The sequence below is a fragment of the Argentina silus genome, assembly GCF_951799395.1.
Source record: "Argentina silus genome assembly, chromosome: 1".
Lineage (NCBI taxonomy): Eukaryota > Metazoa > Chordata > Actinopteri > Argentiniformes > Argentinidae > Argentina > Argentina silus.
This window is the reverse complement of record NC_139655.1, coordinates 949955-972454: the sequence shown is the minus strand read 5'-3', so window position 1 is coordinate 972454 and position 22500 is coordinate 949955. Positions and strand designations below refer to the sequence as shown.

Genomic DNA, 22500 nt, shown 5'->3' with positions numbered 1-22500 from the left:
AATGCCCCCACATGTTCTAGAACATTCCAGGAGTCTCAGTCAGTCAGCCATAGACGAGGTGGCAGACTTCCTGCAGCATCCTGGACGGAAGATGGAGCGGAAAACGTTCCTCCTCTTCTTCCGGACCTTCCTCTTCCCGGGTGAGGCCTCGGAAGAGATGGACTTCCGGAGCGTTCCGATGCGCTTCTCATGCTCCCGGATCTTACACTGCAGGTGGGACTGGATGGCGAATCCCAGAGACTCCAGGTCCACCGACGCTCCGTAAACCTCCCAGGTCATTCCCTGCTCGTCCCAGACCACGCTCTGCACCCCCTGGGGTGACCCAGCCTTCCCTTGGTCCCCGTCCCGCTCCGGCTGGACCCCTCCCGGCTCTGGGCACAGCCTGCCCCCCTCGTCCGGGGCCTGGGCCTGGGCCGGGTCCGGTCTCTGGCCCGGTCCAGTCGTAGCACAGCTCTGTCCGTGTGTGTGAGCTGTGTGAGGGTGGCCAGAGCAGCCTGTGTGTTTGCCTCTAGAGGAGGGTTTCCTGTCACTGGTTGCCGCACGGTCGCCGGGCAGCTCTGATTGGCCACACAGCTCAATGTCTATCTGACAGACGTGTTGAAATGGAGGCAGGCCAATGGGAACGCAGCACAGGGGCCCTGGTCCCGCCTCCTGCTGTGCAACCACGTTTGACGGACAGCTTGGCAGGCCACTCCCCGCCTCCTCCCCCTCCCCCAACCCATTAGGCTGCTGAGTGACATCACAGACAGCGTCACCGGGTAGGGGGAGGAGGTGGGGGCTGGTAGTGGCAGAGCGGTCACAGACCTCCACCACGGCCTGCACCCCCACCTCCCTCCTCTCCTCTCCCCAGGAGCACAGCCCCTCTGTGGGGTTGGTCATGGTCCCGGCCTCCTTCCACACCGCCCTGGGGCTCCTCCGCCCGGGCTCGCCCTCCTCCCGCTGCTCCCTCTCCTCCTCTCCTCCGTCGTCTGCCGTCGATGACACGCCGTTGCCGCTGGCGATGACCTTTTTCCCGTCTCCCATGTGAGCCGGGTGGCCCGGCGGGACTCCGGGTGTCTTCGTATCCCGTGGTGACCGGCGGCCCGCGTTGCCATGGCTACACCCGTTACCCCAACGACCCTCTGGGGTGTTTGGTTTCCTCTCGGGGCCTCGCCGCATGTCACTCTGCACGGCATTCTGGGACGGTGCGGGTCCTCCAGCCCCGCCTTCCGACGCCGGGGCGGTCTCTGAAGGAGCGGCAGCGGCCATCTTGGACTGCGGACGGAGGACGTCTTCTGGAACGATCCCTGCGCCTGTCTCTGTGTTGGTCGTCACCTTGGCAACCAGGTCAGGAGATGGTGTGCTGGGACTATTGTGGGGTGTGTTGGTCTGGTCTACGGATCCCCCTCCTCCTCTAAGCGTCACGGCAACAGTAGTTCTACACTTGAGACTGGATGTGGCCAGAGGGGCGTGGCCAGAACCCCCTTTAGAACCTGAGGCAGAACCAGAAGCCTTCTTGAGGTCTTTGGACCCCAACGTTCTCTGTGTGTGTGTCCTGGGGCTCAGGGCAGGGGGATCGGTTCTGTGTGTGTGTGTTTTGGGGCTGGAGGCGGTGTGTGTGTGTGTTTTGGGGCTGGAGGCGGTGTGTGTGTCCGTGTTGGTGCCGGGTGACTTCAGCCTGCGGTCGCCTGCATGTGATTGGGCCGTGGGAGAGCGGGTCATGGCCGTGATCCGGGTCTTTCGTCCCGCCTCCTCTCTCTCTGGCGCCGTCGATGTCTTCAACGTGTTGGCGTTGGTCTCCCTGGCAACGCCCCCGCTCACCGCCAACCTGTCACTCTTACTCTGCGCTCCCTCCCTCACACAGGAAGCTGTCACAGCCCCGCAGGAAATGTCCCCTCCGTTCAGCTTCCTGGTATCCGGGGCGGCGTGGGAGGTACCTGGGGACAGGTTGAGGTTCAGGTTGAGCTTAGGCTCCGCCCTCCAGTTGGCGTTGGGTTCCGTGTTGCTGAGGGCGTCGACCACACCCCCTCCTGTGACGCGCGCTTCCCCCGGAGCGACGGCCATGGTCCGCTTGGAACGCGGCGAGGTCTCCATGGTGACGGCAGTGTTCTAGAATCCCAGGTGCAGGACGCCAGGTAGAGGACAGCTGATTGGTTGATGGGTTCGGGCGTCAGTGGTTGAGCTGTAGAGGAAACAATCACGTTAGTTGAAGTGAGGAGTTCAGGAGTCCTGGAATCTCAGTAGTTCATCCATTAGAGGTCATTTAAACATTTAGGAGGTAAACAGAACTGTAACGTGGTGACATAGCAACACTGACCCAGTCAGTAACACAACACTGAAGCAGTCAGTAATACAACACTGACCCAGTCAGTACCACAGAACTGACCCAGTCAGTACCACAGAACCGACCCAGTCAGTACCACAGAACTGACCCAGTCAGTACCACAGAACCAACCCAGCCGGCTCTGTAAAAGTCCATCTCTGGAACTCACTTCCAGATCATTTAAAGTGTCTGGGAGAAATCAACTCAAACAGGAAGTGAAATCCTTGTTTAATTGTAATTGTTTCTCAAAAATGTTTAAATAATAATAATAATTTATTATTATTATTATTGTTGTTGTTGTTTTGTTGTTATTATTATTATTATTATTATTATTATTATTGTTGTTGTTGTTGTTATTATTATTATATTGTAAGATAATTATATACAGATGTGACGACTACACACACACACACACACACACACACACACACACACACACACACACACACACACACACACACACACACACACACACCTCCCCTTCTCCTCCCCTCTTCTCCTAGTCTTCCCCCTGCAGACCCTGGGTTTTTAGTCACGACCATCAATAACACCACGCCACGTCACATCACCCGACAAAAACAGCAAATAAAACATACAACATCCCTCTGGAATATCATAAACATGAAGACGTCGCGTCAGTGCGCGTCTGTCTTGATAAACTACCCCCACGCCCCGACGCCCCGACGCACCTTGCTCTCCGCTCGAATTCCACAACGCGAAGTTGGGATCGACCTTGGTGTGGAATCCATGGCGTTCTCGAACACTGGTACTCTAACAGGCTGGTGGTTCGCTCCCGCAGGGCACCGGCGTTCAGAGCAGATCCTTCCCTGTCATCAGTGATGCCTTTCGGTTCGCCTCCGGACTCGGTTCCCGCCTCGCATACTGTCGGTGCATGAACGGAGAGAGTGAGACGCGAAAGTATCTACAGAGGAGAGTCAGAGAGAGAGGGATGGAGAGCGAGAATGATGCAAAGAGAGAGAGAGAGAGAGAGAGAGAGAGAGAGAGAGAGAGAGAGAGAGAGAGAGAGAGAGAGGAGCCACGCCTTCGAGTATAGGCAGAAAAAATCATCACACTGGTCGGAGAACAGAAGGAACATGACGAACATCATCAACATCACATCGCGGGAAAAAGCCCCCAAAGTGTATTGATTGAAACTGAATACTATCACCTCAAAATGAGCATCTGTCGTTACTGGACACGTCGAGATAATAACCAGAGACCAGAGCTTGGCTTGCGTATATGTAATGTTTATTTAACAAACGTACAAACTGGTGAGATAATTCAACTGATTCAGCTGAGCTGTTCTATGCATAAATGGATCCCAGGAGACCACTGGCGGAATAACACGTCTCAATAACACGTCTCTATAACACGTCTCAATAACACGTCTCAATAACACGTCTCTATTCAGGAGATGAATTAACAAGCTCTAACTTTTACATTTTTTCGGCATTATATGTTATTGAGATATTTGATGTATTCACTTTTTTTTTTTTTTTTTTAAGTCACAGTTTTCCTAAATCGTTATCGTTCTTGTCTATCAGTCCATCTACAGATACTTCACGGTGTGGTGAGGTTGTGTTTTAAACCTTCCCTGTCTATCAGTCCATCTACAGATACTTCACGGTGTGGTGAGGTTGTGTTTTAAACCTTCCCTGTCTATCAGTCCATCTACAGATACTTCACGGTGTGGTGAGGTTGTGTTTTAAACCTTCCCTGAGGAACAGCTTATGTGCAGTAGCTGTTGTACAGCTAGTGAGATCCAATCATTGTCCTTAATTGATCCATTTATGATAATGGAAAAAGAACAATGTCTGTCATGTTTTTACATCCTTCTGTGTGTGTGTGTGTGTGTGTGTGTGTGTGTGTGTGTGTGTGTCTGTGTGTTGTTGTCTTCAGGCCTCATCTGAGCCATCTATGTCTACGTCATGTAGCAAACAGTTCTATGGTTGCTAGGATACTAGTGATGTCTGTCACTGCCACCTGAGTTTGTGTCTGTGTGTGTGTGTGTGTGTGTGTGTGTGTGTGTGTGTGTGTGTGTGTGAGAGAGAGAGAGAGAGAGAAAGAGAGAGAAAGCACGGACACGTCACCACCTGACCTGTGTGTGTGTGCGTGTGTGCGCGTGTGTGTGGGTTGTCATTTACAAGATGCCTTTTTGTTACACAATTCCCAGAACCCTGAACCCAGAACCCTGACCAGAACCTGTTACTGATGACCAGAACCTGTTACTGATGGTCAGAACCTGTTACTGATGGTCAGAACCTGTTACTGATGGAACAGAACCTGTTACTGATGGTCAGAACCTGTTACTGATGGTCAGAACCTGTTACTGATGGTCAGAACCTGTTACTGATGGAACATAACCTGTTACTGATGGAACAGAACCTGGTACTGATGAACATAACCTGTTACTGATGGTCAGAACCTGTTACTGATGGAACAGAACCTGGTACTGATGGAACAGAACCTGAACTCAGCTACAAAACTCTTTAAAGAGTCTTTACAGTTCTAATCTGTCTTTTAATGATAATGATAATTGAAAATCAGAACAGATTTCCTACTGTACATTCAAGAACACAAAATATGGAATATAATGTGTGTGTGTGTGTGTGTGTATGTGTGTATGTTACGCTGATGTCAACAACAATAAACAGATTTTCCTACAGTACATTCTAGAACACACCATATGGAATATAGAATCATACAGACAGTGTACCTTTGGAATAGAATCTGTGTTGTTATGGGCTGTTTGTTGTCATGAGACAGACTTCTGAGACAGATCTAGATCAACTACAGACGTCATTGCCCTAGCTTCTGTTACATCACACCTTCTTACACATCCCTGTCTCTCATTGGTCAGCTGTCACCTACCACACGACCACCCCAACCCCTGGACCAATGGGATGCTGTATCCTAGATGCTACCTGTCAGCGCCACCTGTGAAAGCATTGTCCCTGGGGGGTACCAGAGGGGTACTTAGGCTGCCGTCCGCCTGGTCATCTTTTTATTTGTCGATGGCAGAGGGACGAGGAGAGGAGGAGAGGAAATCTCTGGTGGAGCTACAGCCTGGAGATCAGACTCAGGCTGCGGATTCCCAGGCTGCAGCCAATCAGGCGTCAGGCGGCCAGCCTGCAGACACCTGCCTGCTTCCCTGGAGGATGTGGGAGGAGCCGCTTGACGCAGAGAAGTGAGTTGCATTCTGTGTTCCATAGGAATGTGTTTGTTGTTGTGTGTTCTAGAATGTACAGTAGGTAATGTGTTTGTTGTTGTGTGTTCCAGAATGTACAGTAGGGAATGTGTTTGTTGTTGTGTGTTCTAGAATGTACAGTAGATAATGTGTTTGTTGTTGTGTGTTCTAGAATGTACAGTAGGTAATGTGTTTGTTGTTGTGTGTTCTAGAATGTACAGTAGGGAATGTGTTTGATGTTGTGTGTTCTAGAATATAGAATATAGATAGATACCCAGGTTAAAAACGACCCCTACGAGGGGACATCATCTCCTCATCTGCCTCAGTTTTAAATAGCCTATTCTTGTCTACCTCCGATATTCGCTTTGATTGCTTTTTTGTGTTGAAATAAACTCCCTAGTTTGTGTTGAAATAAACTCCCTAGTTTGTGTTGAAATAAACTCCCTAGTATGTGTTGAAATAAACTTTCTAGTATGTGTTGAAATAAACCTTCTAGTATGTGTTGAAATAAACCTTCTAGTATGTGTTGAAATAAACCTTCTAGTATGCCTGTCATCATTAAAAGACAGTTGGCCTGAAACTCAGAAATGTTAGCTGGTAAACAGAAATGCTAGCTGGTAAACAGAAATGCTAGCTGGTAAACAGAAATGCTAGCTGGTAAACTGCCACTAAATTCAACGTCACGGTTCGCCAGCGAGCAATATGTTGTTCTTGACGGTCTTTTAATGATTTTGCAATTGTTGGACAACAATTACCAATAAATATGTTAGTAAAGACATACTAGAAAGTTTATTGAAACACAAAAAAGCAATTACTGCAGAAACAAAGGGCTGTTTTATGTTGTAACTTTGCTATTTTACATTATGATCAATGAGGGCGTTGCTCTCTTGTCCTCTCAAAGGGGCGTGTCCACCGCCTGGAACGCCATTCCCTGGGTCTCTCTTACATTTATTTTACATTTATGGCATTTAGCAGACGCCTTTATCCAAAGCAACTTACAACAAATACATTTGTTTAAGTAAGTGAATCATCTATCCATCAGTCATCATAAGACAAAGTAATCTATGCTCAGACCAGGGGCCATTGGCAGTCACAATGCTAGAAGAAGGAAAAATTATTATTATTTATTTTTTCTCTGTCAGTTAAATTCTACTGCGTTCTAGAATGGAACCTCTGGGAGGACGTTGAGGTGACCATGTTTGGGACGGCTGCGGGGGAGGCTGGTGGAGGTAGACATCGGAGGACAGGCCCATTGTAATGCATGGAATGAGGAATTCAAACCATGCATTACAGTGAGCCTGTCCTCCGATGTCTACCTCCACCAGCCTCCCTTGTTGGAGATGTAACGCAGGGCCGAACCCAGAGACAGCAGATGGTATTGTTGCTCCTCTGTGGCTTTCCTGACCCAAACCCAAACAGCAGACACATGTCAATGTGTCACACTGCTCACTGATGAAGCACAAAATGTGAAGGCTTCTTTATGATCACTGGGTGTGACAGTGGTGTAGACTCCACTGTCTTCACTGTGTGTGTGTGTGTGTGTGTGTGTGTGTGTGTGTGTGTGTGTGTGTGTGTGTGTGTGTGTGTCAGTGGTATAGGCTGTAAGAGGGACTACTCCTCTGTGTCTAACCCTGTGTGTGTGTGTGTGTGTGTGTGTGTGTGTGTGTGTGTGTGTGTGTGTCAGTGGTGTAGGCTGTAAGAGGGACTACTCCTCTGTGTCTAACCCTGTGTGTGTGTGTGTGTGTGTGTGTGTGTGTGTGTGTGTGTGTGTGTGTGTCAGTGGTGTAGGCTGTAAGGGGGACTACTCCCCGGTGTCGTGGAGGCAGTACTTTGAGCAGGAGGAGGAGGTGGGCGTGGGAGCAGGAGAGAGCAGAGACGTGTTCAGGGTCTATAAGACGGGCTCAGACGGACCACTGCTGGTGCTGCTGCACGGAGGAGGACACTCTGCCCTGTCCTGGGCCCTTTGCACTGTGAGTACCCTACCCAGCACACTACGCACTACACACTACACACTACTGTACTACACACTACTGTACTACACACTACGCACTACTGTACTACACACTACGCACTACACACTACTGTACTACACACTACGCACTACTGTACTACACACTACGCACTACACACTACTGTACTACACACTACACACTACTGTACTACACACTACACACTACTACAGTACTACACACTACACACTACTGTACTACACAGTACACGCTACACACTACTGTACTACACACTACTGTACTACACACTACACACTACAGTACTACACACTACTGTACTACACACTACGCACTACACACTACTGTACTACACACTACTGTACTACACACTACTCTACTACACACTACGCACTACACACTACTGTACTACACACTACACACTACAGTACTACACACTACTGTACTACACACTACACACTACTGTACTACACACTACTGTACTACACACTACTGTACTACACACAGTATGTTGATGTTGTGTGTCTCCAGGCAGCCATAACCAACAGAGCGACCTGCCGGGTCCTAGCCATGGACCTCAGGGGTCACGGTGAGTTCAAAGGTTAACATATACACGGCATTCAGCACCCACTTTCATCGGTTCAGAGGGTTTCAGGTTGTTGTATAGATGGTCCCAGTGGGATTCAAACCCACCACCTTGCCGTTGCTGCAGCCACCCATGCTGCTCTCTCTCTGGTCACATCCAGCAGCTTTTACATGATAAATCAACACCTCAGTTCTATATGAAGTTAGAGCATCAAACCTTCGGCTCTAGATAATATTTGTACGTAAAATACCTCAACCATCTTTCTCCCTCTCTCTTCCTCCCCCCCGTCTCCCTCTCACCCCTCCCCCGTCTCCCTCTCACCCCTCCCCCATCTCTCCTGCTCCTTAGGTGGCACACAGGTGCATCAGTCTGATGATCTCTCCACTCAGACCATGTCCAGGTAGGAAGACACACCTGTCCCCCCCCCAGTGTCCCCCACCTCCCCCTCTCCTCCTCCCTCATCTGTCCCCTCCCCCTCTCCTCCCCCCTCCCCCTCACCTCCCCCCTCCCCCGTCACTTCACTGTCTCCCTGACAAATCAAGTCAGAATTGCATTAATCCAGCTCCACCTGACTCTCTCACCTGTCCTTGGTGTCCCCTCCCCCCAGAGATGTAGCCAATGTCGTGGGGGCTTGCTACGGGGAGACTCCGCCCCCTATCGTCCTGGTTGGTCATGGTGTGGGCGGGGCCATCGCAGTTCACACAATCAGTAACATGCTGCTGCCCTCTACTGTCGGACTGGTGACCATAGACGTGGTGGAAGGTGTGTGTGTGTGTGTGTGTGTGTGTGTATGTGTCTGTCTGTGTGTGTGTGTGTGTGTGTGAGTGTGTGTGTGCACGTGTGTGTGTGTGTGTGTGTGTGTGTGTGTATGTGTGTGTGTACTATAATGACCTGACCTGACCTGTCTCTCTCTGTCTATAGGCAGTGCCATGGATGTCTTACATGGCATTCAGAACTTCTCCAAAGGGAGACCCAAGTCCTTCAGGTCCATAGAGCATGCCATAGAGTGGAGGTGAGCGTTCAGCATCACGACACTCTGCAACGTTCACCACAACAGTCTGAAATGTTCCCACAGTGTTCGGACCAGAACCATACTCTAAAAGCACTCTCACCTCGTTTGGTGCGGACTTAGAAAACCTTTTGCTCAGTTCCGATCATTTGGAAAGTGAACACAATTTGGCAAAGATCCGGACCAATCACAGGAAATAAACTATTTGTGGGTTAATGTTTGGTGGATGTTGTTGATGGTAGCAGGCAGCAGACAGCTGTGAAAGGAAAGCTCTGAGAGTCTGGGGCTCACATGGAGCGAAGGAGAGGTCAAACGCCTCCTGGAAATATGGGCAGACGACTTCATAAAAGAACTGCTCGAGAAAACACATAAAAATGCAGATTCATTCGACACGCTCAGTAACAAGTTGTGTGACAGGAGATTTCATCGAACCGGTGAGCTTCGAGGTCTAGCAAGGTGCCCAACCAACCCTGCATCAGGACAGGGTGTTGTACAGAACTGTGGTGCACTTGCAACTGGGCAATGTGAAACAAACCAGACCTAATGACAAAAATACAAAAATACTATTCTGGTTAGGACTATTCTGGTTGGGACTATTCTGGTTAGGACTATTCTGATTGGGACTATTCTGGTTGGGACTATTCTGGTTGGGACTATTCTGGTTGGGACTATTCTGGTTAGGACTATTCTGGTTGGGACTATTCTGGTTCACTATTCTCTAACTTCCCTGTGTTTTTTCTCAGTGTGAAGAGCGGTCAGATCCGAAACCTGGACTCTGCCAGGGTGTCGGTGGTCGGCCAGGTCCAGAGGTGCGGTCCCTTCCTCAGGGGTACTCTGTCATGCTGTCTGCTCCATGTCTGTTTGACCGTTAGCTTCACTGCTCATAGTTGTACTCTTGTCAACAGTACAGGTACTAGATTGACTGACTGAACAGTGTTGTTGTTGTTGTTGGCGTTGCAACTGTCTACCTCACCTGTCCCCTCACCTCCCCCCTCACCTGTCCCCTCACCTCCCCCCTCACCTGTCCCCCTCACCTGTCCCCTCACCTCCCCCCTCACCTGTCCCCCTCACCTGTCCCCCTCACCTCCCCCCTCACCTGTCCCCCTCACCTGTCCCCTCACCTCCCCCCTCACCTGTCCCCCTCACCTGTCCCCTCACCTGTCCCCCTCACCTGTCCCCTCACCTCCCCCCTCACCTGTCCCCCTCACCTGTCCTCCTCACCTGTCCCTTCATCCCCACTCTCACCCTCTCCCCTTTCCCCTCCTCTGCCCCGCCTCCCTCAACCCCTGTAGGTGTGAGGTGGAGAATGCTGATTCGTCGGAGCAGGTCAGTCCTGTCAGTGATGTCGTTGCCGAGGGTAACGAAGACTCCCATGACCAGAACGATAAAGAGAGCGTGTCATCAGAGGTCAGCCTGACTGAGCCAGAGGTGAGAAACCATGGTCTTCTACACACGCACGCACGCACGCACGCACACACACACACACACACACACACACACACACACACACACACTGCTGTGTTGTGTTGTAACTGTGTGTGTGTGTGTGTTTATCTACTGTATGTTGTAACTGTGTGTGTGTGTGTGTATCTACTGTATGTTGTAACTATGTGTGTGTGTGTGTGTGTGTGTATCTATGTTGTAACTGTGTGTGTGTGTATCTATGTTGTAACTGTGTGTGTGTGTGTGTGTGTGTGTGTGTGTGTGTGTGTGTGTGTATCTATGTTGTAACTGTGTGTGTGTGTGTGTGTGTGTGTGTGTGTGTGTGTGTGTGTGTGTGTGTGTGTGTGTGTGTGTGTGTGTGTGTGTGTGTGTGTGTAGCAGGGGGTGTACAGCTGGCGTATCGACCTGTCTAAGGCAGAGAAGTACTGGGACGGCTGGTTCAGAGGAATCTCCAAACTCTTCCTGGGCTGCAACCTGCCAAAACTCCTCCTGCTGGCCGGTAGGTGTCACTACAACAACAACTTTACAACAGCTTACCATGAGCGGTGTGCTCCTTCCAATACACACCATCATTTTGGTGGATTTATATTCTAGACAAGTTTGGCGACTTAAAATAGTCTAACAAACAATATTGCGATCTTAGATTTACAAAAAAAAACAAGAATATAGGGACAAGTTGGTGATTAGGACGTAGTTACCCATGTTATTTCAATGAGTCAAAAAGGGAGCGTGGTCATTCTGGTCTGTTATATGAAGTAACCGAGAGAAAGGACTCCTCCTGCTGGCCGGCAGGTGTCACTACAACAACAACCCGCCCCATCATTTATCCAAGAAGTCCCATTGTGGTCAAAACACCTTTTTCTTAAGAGAGACCTGGATATCGGTGTGTTTGTGGTGTAATATAAGTACTGCTGCATTCCTTAGTCAGAGTTCAGAGGTCATCCAAAGCATCCCATCTAGCATTTACCGTTGGTCCATGGAAATGAGCCCAGGACCAGGATGCTCGTTGAAATCCCTGGTTCTTTTGTGACTATGAGACAGGAGGACAAACCTGTATGGTGAATGTGAATGTAACCGAGTTCAGATGGTAAAACTCACTCCTCAAGTTCAAACACCCCCACCTACCTGCGCTGTCAAATTGCGAGCTTTTCGATAGCGTCGCTGGTTAACATCGGGTATGTTTGAGGAGACTGTGGTCACGTATGTGCGGCAAGCCAGAGGTCGCAAGTTCGAGACTCGGTCGGAGCAACTTGAATTGGCGACTGTTTGACGTCTGTTTCATGAACATGTAAGCCTGTAGGACAAACATGCATGGTGAGTGATGGTATATTCTTCTCCCTGTGTTTGCCTACAGGTGTTGATCGTCTGGACAGAGACCTGACGATAGGTCAAATGCAAGGTAAGCTGTGATCTGCTCCATCACGTTAGACCGTGAGTCGATCAAATCAAGCCTTGTGATTGGCCGAGAAGCATTCACGGTTACCTCGTCGGTTTCACTTGCGAAATGTACACATATGCCACAAACACTCACTTACTTCAGGATATTGGAGCTTTTTTTTTTTTTTTTTTTTTTTTTTTTACAATAATTGTTTTCAATAATGAAACAATTTCTAGACCAATGGAAGGATTCTGAGAATAATGGATCATACATGGTTGTATTTGTCATCCTTTTACTGACCCTAACCCTGACCCTAACCCTAACCCTAACCCTAACCCTAACCCCAACCCCAACCCTAACCCTAACCCTAACCCCAACCCTAACCCTAACCCCAACCCTGACCCTAACCCTAACCCCAACACTCCTCAAAACCCCACCAAGCTTCTGTCAGCCAGCCAGGTAGAGACGTGTTGTACTGGGTTGCCATGCCAACCACACTAGACCATGTTCCAGAACTACCAACCAGCCTGCGGCCCTAACAACCACAGCTAGGGCAGAGGGCATGAACCAATACAATATAGAACACAAACAAATAAACACTAGCGCCACTGCTCATTGTTGTTGTTGTTGTTGTTGTTGTTGTTGTTGTTGGTGTAAACCTGTCCTATGAAAGCAATAACTCAGGTGTGGTACAGCATGGATATGGTAACAGCTGTGATGGCCGACCACGACCGCAGTGTTTTGGATATCCATGACACAGCACACCCACTTGTGTGTTACTGTGTGTTAAGTACATCAGGGGAGGCCGGTGGAGGTAGAAATCGGAGGACGGGCTCGTTGTAATACATGGAATGGAATGAGGAATGAGGAATGGTCTCAACCACGCGGACTCCCCCTGCAGTGCAGAGTAGACAATGTACCCCTAAGCTCTAGGAGGCTAACAGACATTTCACTGCTGCTGAGAACTCCCTAAGGACACACACACACACACACACACACACACAGTCTCTCTTCTCTCTCTCTCTCTCTCTCTCTCTCACACTCACACTCACACACACACACACACACACACCCTTGAGCGACAGTGCCTCTTGAGAGACATCTGTCCCTGTCAGTCAACAACAACCCCCCCAGCTCTACTGCTGCTGTCTAACACTCTGAAACTGACGCCTGTGTGTGTGTGTGTGTGTGTGTGTGTGAGAGAGAGAGAGATGAGAGAGAGAGAGAGAGAGTGTGTGTGTGTGTGTGTGTGTGTGTGTGTGTGTGTGTGTGTGTGTGTGTGTGTGTGTGTGTTACAACCCGGCTCGCTAGGGGAAAGGGAAGCAACATAAAACCAGATGGATTTGGTAAATTATAGTTATTTTATTAACAAGGAACTTAGATCGTTTTATAAAAGGTAACAAGGGTCATACAGAATCAGTGGCTACTACAAAGGAAAAAAGGGTCGGCAGGGGCTGTTCAACTCAAACAAACAAATATAACCAAAAGAGAGCTCCTAAACGGCGAGCCAAACCTAAACTTTCATCATCTAATCAAAACCAAAGGGAAAACAAAACCTCACTGGCCTAAAGCAGCGGACAAAACTTAAATACAGTCAAGAACAGCCGCCTCAACTCCTGGAGCGTCTAAACAGAAGAATCCACTACGTGGGGTGAAAATCAGTACAACAAAACTAAACTTGGCCCAATTTTCAGTAACAATAACTAATAGTCGAGTGCGTTATGCACAGTATCACAATACAAAGTCTATCGTTGTAACACGTTTCTACAAGGGAACAGGTCAAACACGCACAGCCCCTGACGGACAAGCTGGCCCCACTTTTCTACGCCCGCGCTGGGACCCGATAGGCGCGCTGGTTGGGGTTTATCCAATCAGGATCCCCGCTGGCGACACTGACGGAGTGGGCGGAGCCTTGGCGTCCTGTCACGCCCAGCCTGCAGACAGAACAACAAGAGACACACGGGCGGCGGCGGCGGCGGCGGCCGGAACAGTGTGCGTGTGTGTATGTGTGTATGTGTGTGTCTGAGAGTGAGTGAGTGAGAGAGAGAGAGAGAGAGAGAGAGAGAGAGAGAGAGAGAGAGGGGGATGGTGTCTAGGTGTATATGTGTGTGTCTGAGAGTGAGTGAGAGTGAGAGAGAGAGAGAGGGAGAGAGAGGGGGATGGTGTCTAGGTGTATATGTGTGTTATGTGTCTGTGTGTGTATACTGTCTGAACACATCCTGTCTGTTGTGTTTCTCATCAGGTAAATTCATGATGCAGGTGCTGCCCCCTTGTGGAAATGCAGTGCATGAGGACAGACCAGAAAAAGTAAGACCATGCTACTCAGCGAGGCTTCTGACACACACACACACACCCTCTCTTAAAAGTTCCTGGACACATAAACTCTTGTTTCATGGCAAAGTTTTAGTGTCTGTGTATGTAACTGGAAAGTTACTCAGTCATCTGTGTGTTCTGCGTTCTAAATGACCTCGTTCTCAGTCCTTGTGTGTGTTCTATGTTCTAACGATGTTCTAAATGACATCATACTCAGTCCTTGTGCGTTCTGTGTTCCACAGGTGGCTGATGCTCTGGCTAGCTTCCTGTTCAGACACAAGTTTGCTGTGCCCAGGGCCGAGACCAAAAGGTGGGAGAGCTGTGCCATAGAGCTAGCCGCCATGCTAACACACCCTGATAGTATGGCTAAGAATGTATAACATGCTAACATGCTAACTAGCACACCCTGATAGTATGGCTAAGAATGTATAACATGCTAACATGCTAACTAGCACACCCTGATAGTATGGCTTAGAATGTATAACATGCTAACTAGCACACCCTGATAGTATGGCTAAGAATGTATAACATGCTAACATGCTAACTAGCACACCCTGATAGTATGGCTAAGAATGTATAACATGCTAACATGCTAACTAGCACACCCTGATAGTATGGCTAAGAATGTATAACATGCTAACATGCTCACTAGCACACCCTGATATGTGACATCGGCTTCCGGCACCTGAATATCACCAAAATATCATGGGCTGCCGTGGCTAAAGCTAACTAGCATAGACTTCGGCTAACCCTGATAGCATGGCTGTGAATGTATAACATGCTAACTAGCACACCCTGATAGCATGGCTGTGAATCTATGCTGTCAAACCTTAACTATCCTAAACTTACTCAAATGTCTCTCCCTCTCTCTCTCTCTCCATCTCTCTCTCTCCATCTCTCTCTCTCTCTCCAGCCTCTCCTGCCCCTTCACTCAATGAGTTCTACAGGTAGGTCTACTCTTTCTCCCCTGGTGCGTTGTAGTTCGGTCCTACACTAACCTATACCTAGAACCAACAACTACAACTAGTATTATTACAGGACTACAACTAGTACTTTTACAGGACTACAACAAGAACTAATACAGGACTACAACTAGTACTAATACAGGACTACAACTAGTACTATTACAGGACTACAACTAGTACTATTACAGGACTACAACTAGTACTATTCTCATTATTACCAATACTAATTTTCAAAGTTATTCAGATTCCCTTCGGGTTCACATCCGGTTCCCTTCCGGTTCACATCAGGTTCCCTTCCGGTTCACATCAGGTTCACGGGACCAGAAACAGTTCCTTTTGTAGTTGGTTCTCCTGTCCTCTCTCACAGTGGGATAAACATGTTATAAACATGTTATAAATGAGACACCTAACAACTCATCTCTGTTCCTTTCTCCCCTCAGGCTGCCTGTCCCTCCTACTCTGAACATCCACAAGATATTTATTTTATTTATATAACTAATCTCTTTCTATGAACCAATCCTATAGCCTGTCCGAGTGTGGCCGTCACTCAGGGGAGGCTGACGGAGGTAGAAACCGGAGGTCGGGCTCATTGCAAAGCATGGAACGGAATGAGGAACGGTACAGACCGAGGAATGGTTGACACCGTTCCACATTCCATCCCATGCATTACAATGAGCCCGACCTCCGATTTCCACCTCCGCCAGCCTCCCCTGTGCGGGGCGTCTAGATGTTTTCATGTTAGCTGCGTTCAGGAGCGCCAACCCTCTGCTCTGTTGCCATGGGAGTGTAGAACCGCAGCAGCCTTACGTACGTTGCAAAATATGTTCTGTTGGACCGAGACCCAACATGTGCTGGCTGAACAGGCCTCAGGGGACTGGGGGATACTACTACTACTACAGTCAGCCGTTAAAACGGCTTAATGTCTCTCAGATGTGTCAAGAGTTATATTTCCATTCATTTGTATAAGTGTCCTATTGTGAAGTGATACGTAGTCCTACATCATGGTGTGGTGTCCGTGTGGTGTTCAAGGCCAGGCCAGGCGTTAAATAACAGCTTGAGACCGATGTGGAAAAAGAAAACTTGCAATAAAGTTTATTGAAACTCACAGCCGTGGTTTGTGACTTTGTAACACGTGCAACATTATACAGAGAATCAACGCACCCATACACACACACACACACACACCTTGTATTTACACGTATCGTGTGTGTGTGTGTATGTGTGTGTGTGTGTACAGAGCAGTCATACACTCAAAACATTGTAAAAACACACCCTTCCTAGCCATGTGGTTACCATGGCTACACACACATCGGCCCTATCAGATGGCCTGGAGGTGTCCACACATCGGCCTCTCCCTTTCAGTCAGTAAAGTGCATCAGGTGAAACCTTGGGGGCCAATCTATTACTGGGGGGGGGGTCCCACAAATCAGTGGGATGTAGAAATTATTAATTTTAACACCTAGTACTGCTAGTCAGGGCTCAAACTCACACGCCAACACAGGTCCACGAAAAATCAATCAAGTCGTAAATTCTCCAACCTGATTCCAAATCAATTTAATTGAGTCACCCTACTTTTTTCCAAAGGGTAATAGCATGTTCCTCTGTGTGTCGTTACAAAAATAAACATTTCTTCTTATAACAAAATAGACGACTCTGTATCTCTGTCTTTCCTATCCAATGGTCAGAGCAGACATGTTGTCACTCTGTTAAAGCCAGTAAACTGCTGCTCTCAGGGCAGGTTGGACCAGTAAACTGGTGCTCTCAGGGCAGGTTGGACCAGTAGACTGCTGCTCTCAGGGCAGGTTGGACCAGTAGACTGCTGCTCTCAGGGCAGGTTGGACCAGTAAACTGTTGCTCTCAGGGCAGGTTGGACCAGTAAACTGCTGCTCTCAGGGCAGGTTGGACCAGTAGACTGCTGCTCTCAGGGCAGGTTGGACCAGTAGACTGGTGGTGCTCCCAGGGCAGGTTGGACCAGCAGACTGGTGGTGCTCCCAGGGCAGGTTGGACCAGCAGACTGGTGGTGCTCCCAGGGCAGGTTGGACCAGCAGACTGGTGGTGCTCCCAGGGCAGGTTGGACCAGCAGACTGGTGGTGCCCTGAGGGCAGGTTGGACCAGCAGACTGGTGGTGCTCCCAGGGCAGGTTGGACCAGCAGACTGGTGGTGCTCCCAGGGCAGGTTGGACCAGCAGACTGGTGGTGCTCCCAGGGCAGGTTGGACCAGCAGACTGGTGGTGCTCCCAGGGCAGGTTGGACCAGCAGACTGGTGGTGCTCCCAGGGCAGGTTGGACCAGCAGACTGGTGGTGCTCCCAGGGCAGGTTGGACCAGCAGACTGGTGGTGCTCCCAGGGCAGGTTGGACCAGCAGACTGGTGGTGCTCCCAGGGCAGGTTGGACCAGCAGACTGGTGGTGCTCCCAGGGCAGGTTGGACCAGCAGACTGGTGGTGCTCCCAGGGCAGGTTGGACCAGCAGACTGGTGGTGCTCCCAGGGCAGGTTGGACCAGCAGACTGGTGGTGCTCCCAGGGCAGGTTGGACCAGCAGACTGGTGGTGCTCCCAGGGCAGGTTGGACCAGCAGACTGGTGGTGCTCCCAGGGCAGGTTGGACCAGCAGACTGGTGGTGCTCCCAGGGCAGGTTGGACCAGCAGACTGGTGGTGCTCCCAGGGCAGGTTGGACCAGCAGACTGGTGGTGCTCCCAGGGCAGGTTGGACCAGCAGACTGGTGGTGCTCCCAGGGCAGGTTGGACCAGTAGACTAACTAGGAGTGAGCTGGGTGTCGGGGCTAGGGGTTGGTTTGGGGTTCAGCAGTACATGTCACTGAGATTCCAGACATGTTCCATATGCCTCCTCCCCTGCAGCCAAAACATCCTTCCTACACATTAAAAATATACCCATCCTTAAAGAGATAGTTCACTTTTTTACACCTTATAGTCAGATGGTTCTTTTCCCTGAAAGTAGTCCATGGATGAGGAGAAACTGTAATCCATGTTTCAGAGTTGTCTAAATAACCACTACTAACTTCAGCTCAACTCAATTCAAGTTCAAAAGTTCAATATTTGTGACCAAATCAACTCAAAGTAACTACCAACCAAGTCAGAAAGTTAATTTGAGTTGATTTTAAACTTTGTTGTATTGCCCTCATCATTCCCATTGTTTTTGTTAGCTGCTAAAGGCTAAAGTTAGCTGAAGTTAGTAGAGGCTATTTAAACAACACTGAACCATGGATTACAGTTTCTCCTGGGTAAGGAACAATCTGACCACAACGTGTAAAAAAAGTATCCCTTAAAAGAAATGTCCGACAAGGACCCTCCTGGATCGGTGATGCAACATTTGATTGTCTAAAATCAGGGGTTGTCCCTTGAGGTGCCTGTCTAAAAAGCAGGGGTTGGCCCTACAGATGTCTGTCTGAAAATGCAGCAGACCACCTCACGTTGACCAGTTAAGAGACTGACAGAAACACAGACTGAGAGTAACCAAGGCAACACTGTCAGTCAGGCTGTTCAGACAGACATACGGACAGACGGACAGACACAGACAGGCTAAAATAATACAGAGGAATACGTTGAGATATAAGGACCCTAGAATATATTCACAGGCAAACAGTTAAAACAATACTGTAGTTAAATACAATACTGCAGTATTACCATGGTAATACAATGTTAGGACACCACTTCACTGTGTTGTTGCATTCCATATCAGGAGCATTGGGATTTGTAGTGTCATACCCAATACTAAACACAGACGGTATAGCAGGGACGACAGACACAGTTCACTACATCTCCCAGAGTTCTTTGAGGTCTTTTCAAAAATAAAAGTTCCAGCAAAATCAGTTCCAGTTCCTGTGTTTCATCAGGGTTAGAGAGAGTATACATGTATGTATATATGTGAGGTCACATACTGTGTGTGTGTGTGTGTGTGTGTGTGTGTGTGTGTGTGTGTGTGTGTGTGTGTGTGTGTGTGTGTTCAAAATCCAACAGTAGGTTTCTGTTTGTTGTGCCAAACACCTCCTCCACCATACCCGAGTACCAGGTAACCGTGGGTCCATACCTCAGAACAGGTTAGAACAGTGACCCTGTACAGGTGAGTCCAGACAGGTAGGTCCAGAGACAGGTAACCACAGAACAGCCACTACAGCCAGCAGTAAGTAGGTCAATCTGACCCTGTGTATACAGGTAGATAGGTCCATCCAGGTATCTTGTGTCTGTGTCCCCCACCCGGTCCAGGTCTCCCCAGTCTACACACAGGGCCAGACTAACCCGGGTCTGGCCTGGGTCTGGCCATCCCCCTCAGGACTTGTCCCCCGTTGGCGTGTGTTCCAAGGACAGGTCCTCATCTGACAGGCCCGTCTCCACGGCGATGACCAGAGAGGCAACCGAGGCGCTGCTGGCCATTGGCTGGAGCTCACCTGGAGGACGACAGGGCTGTTAGACACGGGGGTTACACACACACACACACACACACACACACACACAGGGTGGAGGGGGGGGATAAGACCACTGACACACTCAGTGTTGGTAGGATGCAATACCTCCCAGCTACCACCAGGTGGCAGAGCTGAGGTCACCGTGTGACGTTAGCCTGTATCTGTCCTAGACGGATCAGTAAACATGAGCTGAAGTCACCTGACCAACCCTGTGAACCGTCCTGTGTGCGGTCAACTCAAGCACGCACCATTAGCTGTTATGCTAACGGATACTCTGCTTATGCTAGCAGCTACTGTGAGGATTAGCATCGCATCTGAGAGCAGTTAGAAGTCTAGATTAACAGCTTGCTGTGGACAAGTGTGTGTGTGTGTGTGTGGCAGACACCTCACCTGTGTGTGTGTGTGTGTGTGTGTGTGTGTGTGTGTGTGTGTGTGTCAGACACCTCAACTGTGTGTGTGTGTGTGTGTGTGGCAGACACCTCACCTGTGTGTGTGTGTGTGTGTGTGTGTGTGTGCGTGTGTGTGTGTGTGTGTGTGTGTGTCAGACACCTCACCTGTGTGTGTGTCGGTGGTAGCGGTAATGGGACTGTCTCTCAGCGTGTCGGGGTCCTGGTAATCTTGGGGCAGGCCCACCCTGCGGACGCCCGGGTCCAGCACCACCGACCCCCCCTCGCTGAGTGTCCCGTCACTGGCCCCCCCAGACACCACCGCCTCCAGTGGCAGTGCCCCCACCCCCACCCCCACGGCAAGCTCATAGTCCAGGGGGAGTTCGTCCAAACAGTCTGCATTCAACTGAAGGGGGGGAGGAAAGGAGGGGGGGAGGGGGGAGGGAGCGAGGGAGTCAGTTCACATGGTATTTCTTGCTATCTAAATTCTGATTTGTTCCAGTTTGATTCAGTGAAGTTCATTTGAGCCCAGCAGAACAGAACAGCCTGACTCTTCAACGACTCCTGTGTGACTCTTGTTGGACTAACAAACGACTCTTGTTGGACATAAACAACTCTTAAACGACTCTTGTTGGACATAAACAACCCTTGTTAAGACTAAAGGACAGGTGAGGAACTCACAGCGATGCCCAGAGCTTTGAGGATGTTCATCTTGCACATGGGACAGGTGCGGTGGTCCAGCAGCCAGGGGTCCACACAGCTCTTATGGAACAGGTGTCTAGTGGAAGAACACGCATGCACACACAGTGTTGTGTACAGGTGTCAGACAGGGAACATCACAGCAGCGGTGTCATTCATATAACCAGGAAGGTATACAGGGTGTATGGGCTGAGGTAGGTTTAACTATTACAATGTAACTATATGGACTTATTAAAGGTTCATAAGGGGTATAACGGTTATTAAGGGGCTTATAAAGGTTCATAGGGGGCTTATTAAGGTTAATAAGGGGCTTAAAAAGGTTCATTAGGGGCTTATTAAGGTTCATTAGGGGCTTATAAAGGTTCATTAGGGGCCTATAAAGGTTCATTAGGGGCTTATAAAGGTTCATTAGGGGCTTATAAAGGTTCATAAGGGATTATTGGACCAGGCTTACCTGCAGGGGAGTATCCTCACCACATCGTTGGGCTTGTAACCCTCGATACACACAGCACAGTTGTCAAAGTCGGACTCTGTCTCCTGACACACACACACACACACACACACACACACACACACGTGTAAACAAACGACTGCAGACCATTTCAGTGACAGACATATCTTATAATAACAGTTTTACTCCCAATGCGCTGAGAAAGTCCATAAACTGCAGAATGTAAACAGAACTGTCGACCAAGGTCAACTATGTCTGCCAGCTAAATATTTATGGTGCTGTTCTGGAGTCTGGGTCCCACTCCAGACCTTTCTGGGCCCGGACACTGGTGGAACACTGGTTCTTTGGGTATGTTGTGGTTCCACCACCCAGGGCGACTCTGAGGACTTGGAGCGAGCAGGGAGGAGCAGGGAGCAGGGAGGAGCAGGGAGCAGGGAGGAGCAGGGAGCAGGGAGGAGCAGGGAGCAGGGAGGAGCAGGGAGCAGGGAGGAGCAGATAATCCCCTACATCAGAACTCAACTAGGTCTGAGTTTCACCCTCCGTGGCTCAGATGGTAGAGCACAGCACTAACAACGCTTAGGTTGGGGGTTCGATTCCCACTGGGACCATATATACTGACGTATGCACTCACTGCAGTGTAAGTCGCTTTGGATAAATGCGTCAGCTAAATGGCATATATATATTATGTGTTTCTTCTCCAGCAAATGTCTTAGTAACACGACTTTGAATATTACTTTGAGAAGGTGCAGCATTTACTTTGGAAATGTACAGGAGGACCGGCATGATTGGTCAGTTAGGCCCCGCCCACACCAAACTATCAGTAAACGGATCAAAAATGTACACGTATGAAATCACCATCCGATCTGATATCGGGCGTGACTTTTGAACACATTCCTTCAAACATTTTTTGTCCGTAAAAAGCTGTCAAAACGTATGGAACTGGAACACATTCCTTCAAACGTATGGAATGGACAGGAACAGACCTGGTCCCCTGGTCACCTGTCCGTCAACGATGATCAATAACCCGTACATCGATTCCAAATGAATGGCTAGCATAGTTTGGTGTGGGCGGGGCCTTATCCAGCCAGGTGGGGCAGTCACATGTCCCACAGCTGAGTAAAACTAACAGTAATGCTTCTAAACGTGACTCCAAACCAAACCAACGGTTTATATCATGTTTTCATGCTTTTGTAACATAACAAGTAGCAGTCCCATAGACTAGCCTAGCTTAGCCTATCTTAGCTTAGCCTAGCCTAACAATGGAAGGATGCAGTACACGTCACACACCGACCCCCAAACCCCGCCTCAAGTCCCAAAAATGTCTCCCAGGTCCCCGGTCAGGGTAGGACCTTCAAGGCAGTGGCCCTGGGCCCGTCCTCAGGGATGGAAACACAAA

At 49.3% G+C, this 22500-nt stretch overlaps 2 protein-coding genes across 2 annotated transcripts in view; one reads left to right on the top strand and one right to left on the bottom strand.

Moving 5' to 3' along the window:
* Positions 1-5316: 5316 nt before the first annotated feature.
* On the top strand, positions 5317-17216 carry LOC310812180 (protein phosphatase methylesterase 1-like; the record flags this gene model as incomplete). Its single annotated transcript, XM_083680598.1, has 14 exons — positions 5317-5489; positions 7270-7459; positions 7988-8045; positions 8391-8442; positions 8650-8808; positions 8968-9054; positions 9795-9860; positions 10344-10479; positions 10873-10993; positions 11849-11893; positions 14115-14179; positions 14428-14495; positions 15099-15132; positions 15591-17216. The coding sequence occupies 13 exons, from the start codon at positions 5317-5319 to the stop codon at positions 15121-15123; spliced, it is 1245 nt and encodes a 414-aa protein (XP_083536724.1). The 3' UTR covers positions 15124-15132; positions 15591-17216.
* A 1497-nt stretch (positions 17217-18713) lies between these two features.
* The window catches only part of rnf150b (ring finger protein 150b), a 10862-nt gene continuing 7075 nt past the window's right edge, over positions 18714-22500 (bottom strand). The window contains exons 4-7 of the mRNA XM_083677714.1: positions 21108-21190; positions 20636-20732; positions 20123-20360; positions 18714-19550 (exon numbers count right to left, since the gene is read on the bottom strand). Of these exons, the coding sequence (XP_083533840.1) occupies positions 19432-19550; positions 20123-20360; positions 20636-20732; positions 21108-21190 (537 nt within the window). The 3' untranslated portion in view covers positions 18714-19431. The remainder of the gene's footprint in view (positions 19551-20122; positions 20361-20635; positions 20733-21107; positions 21191-22500) is intronic.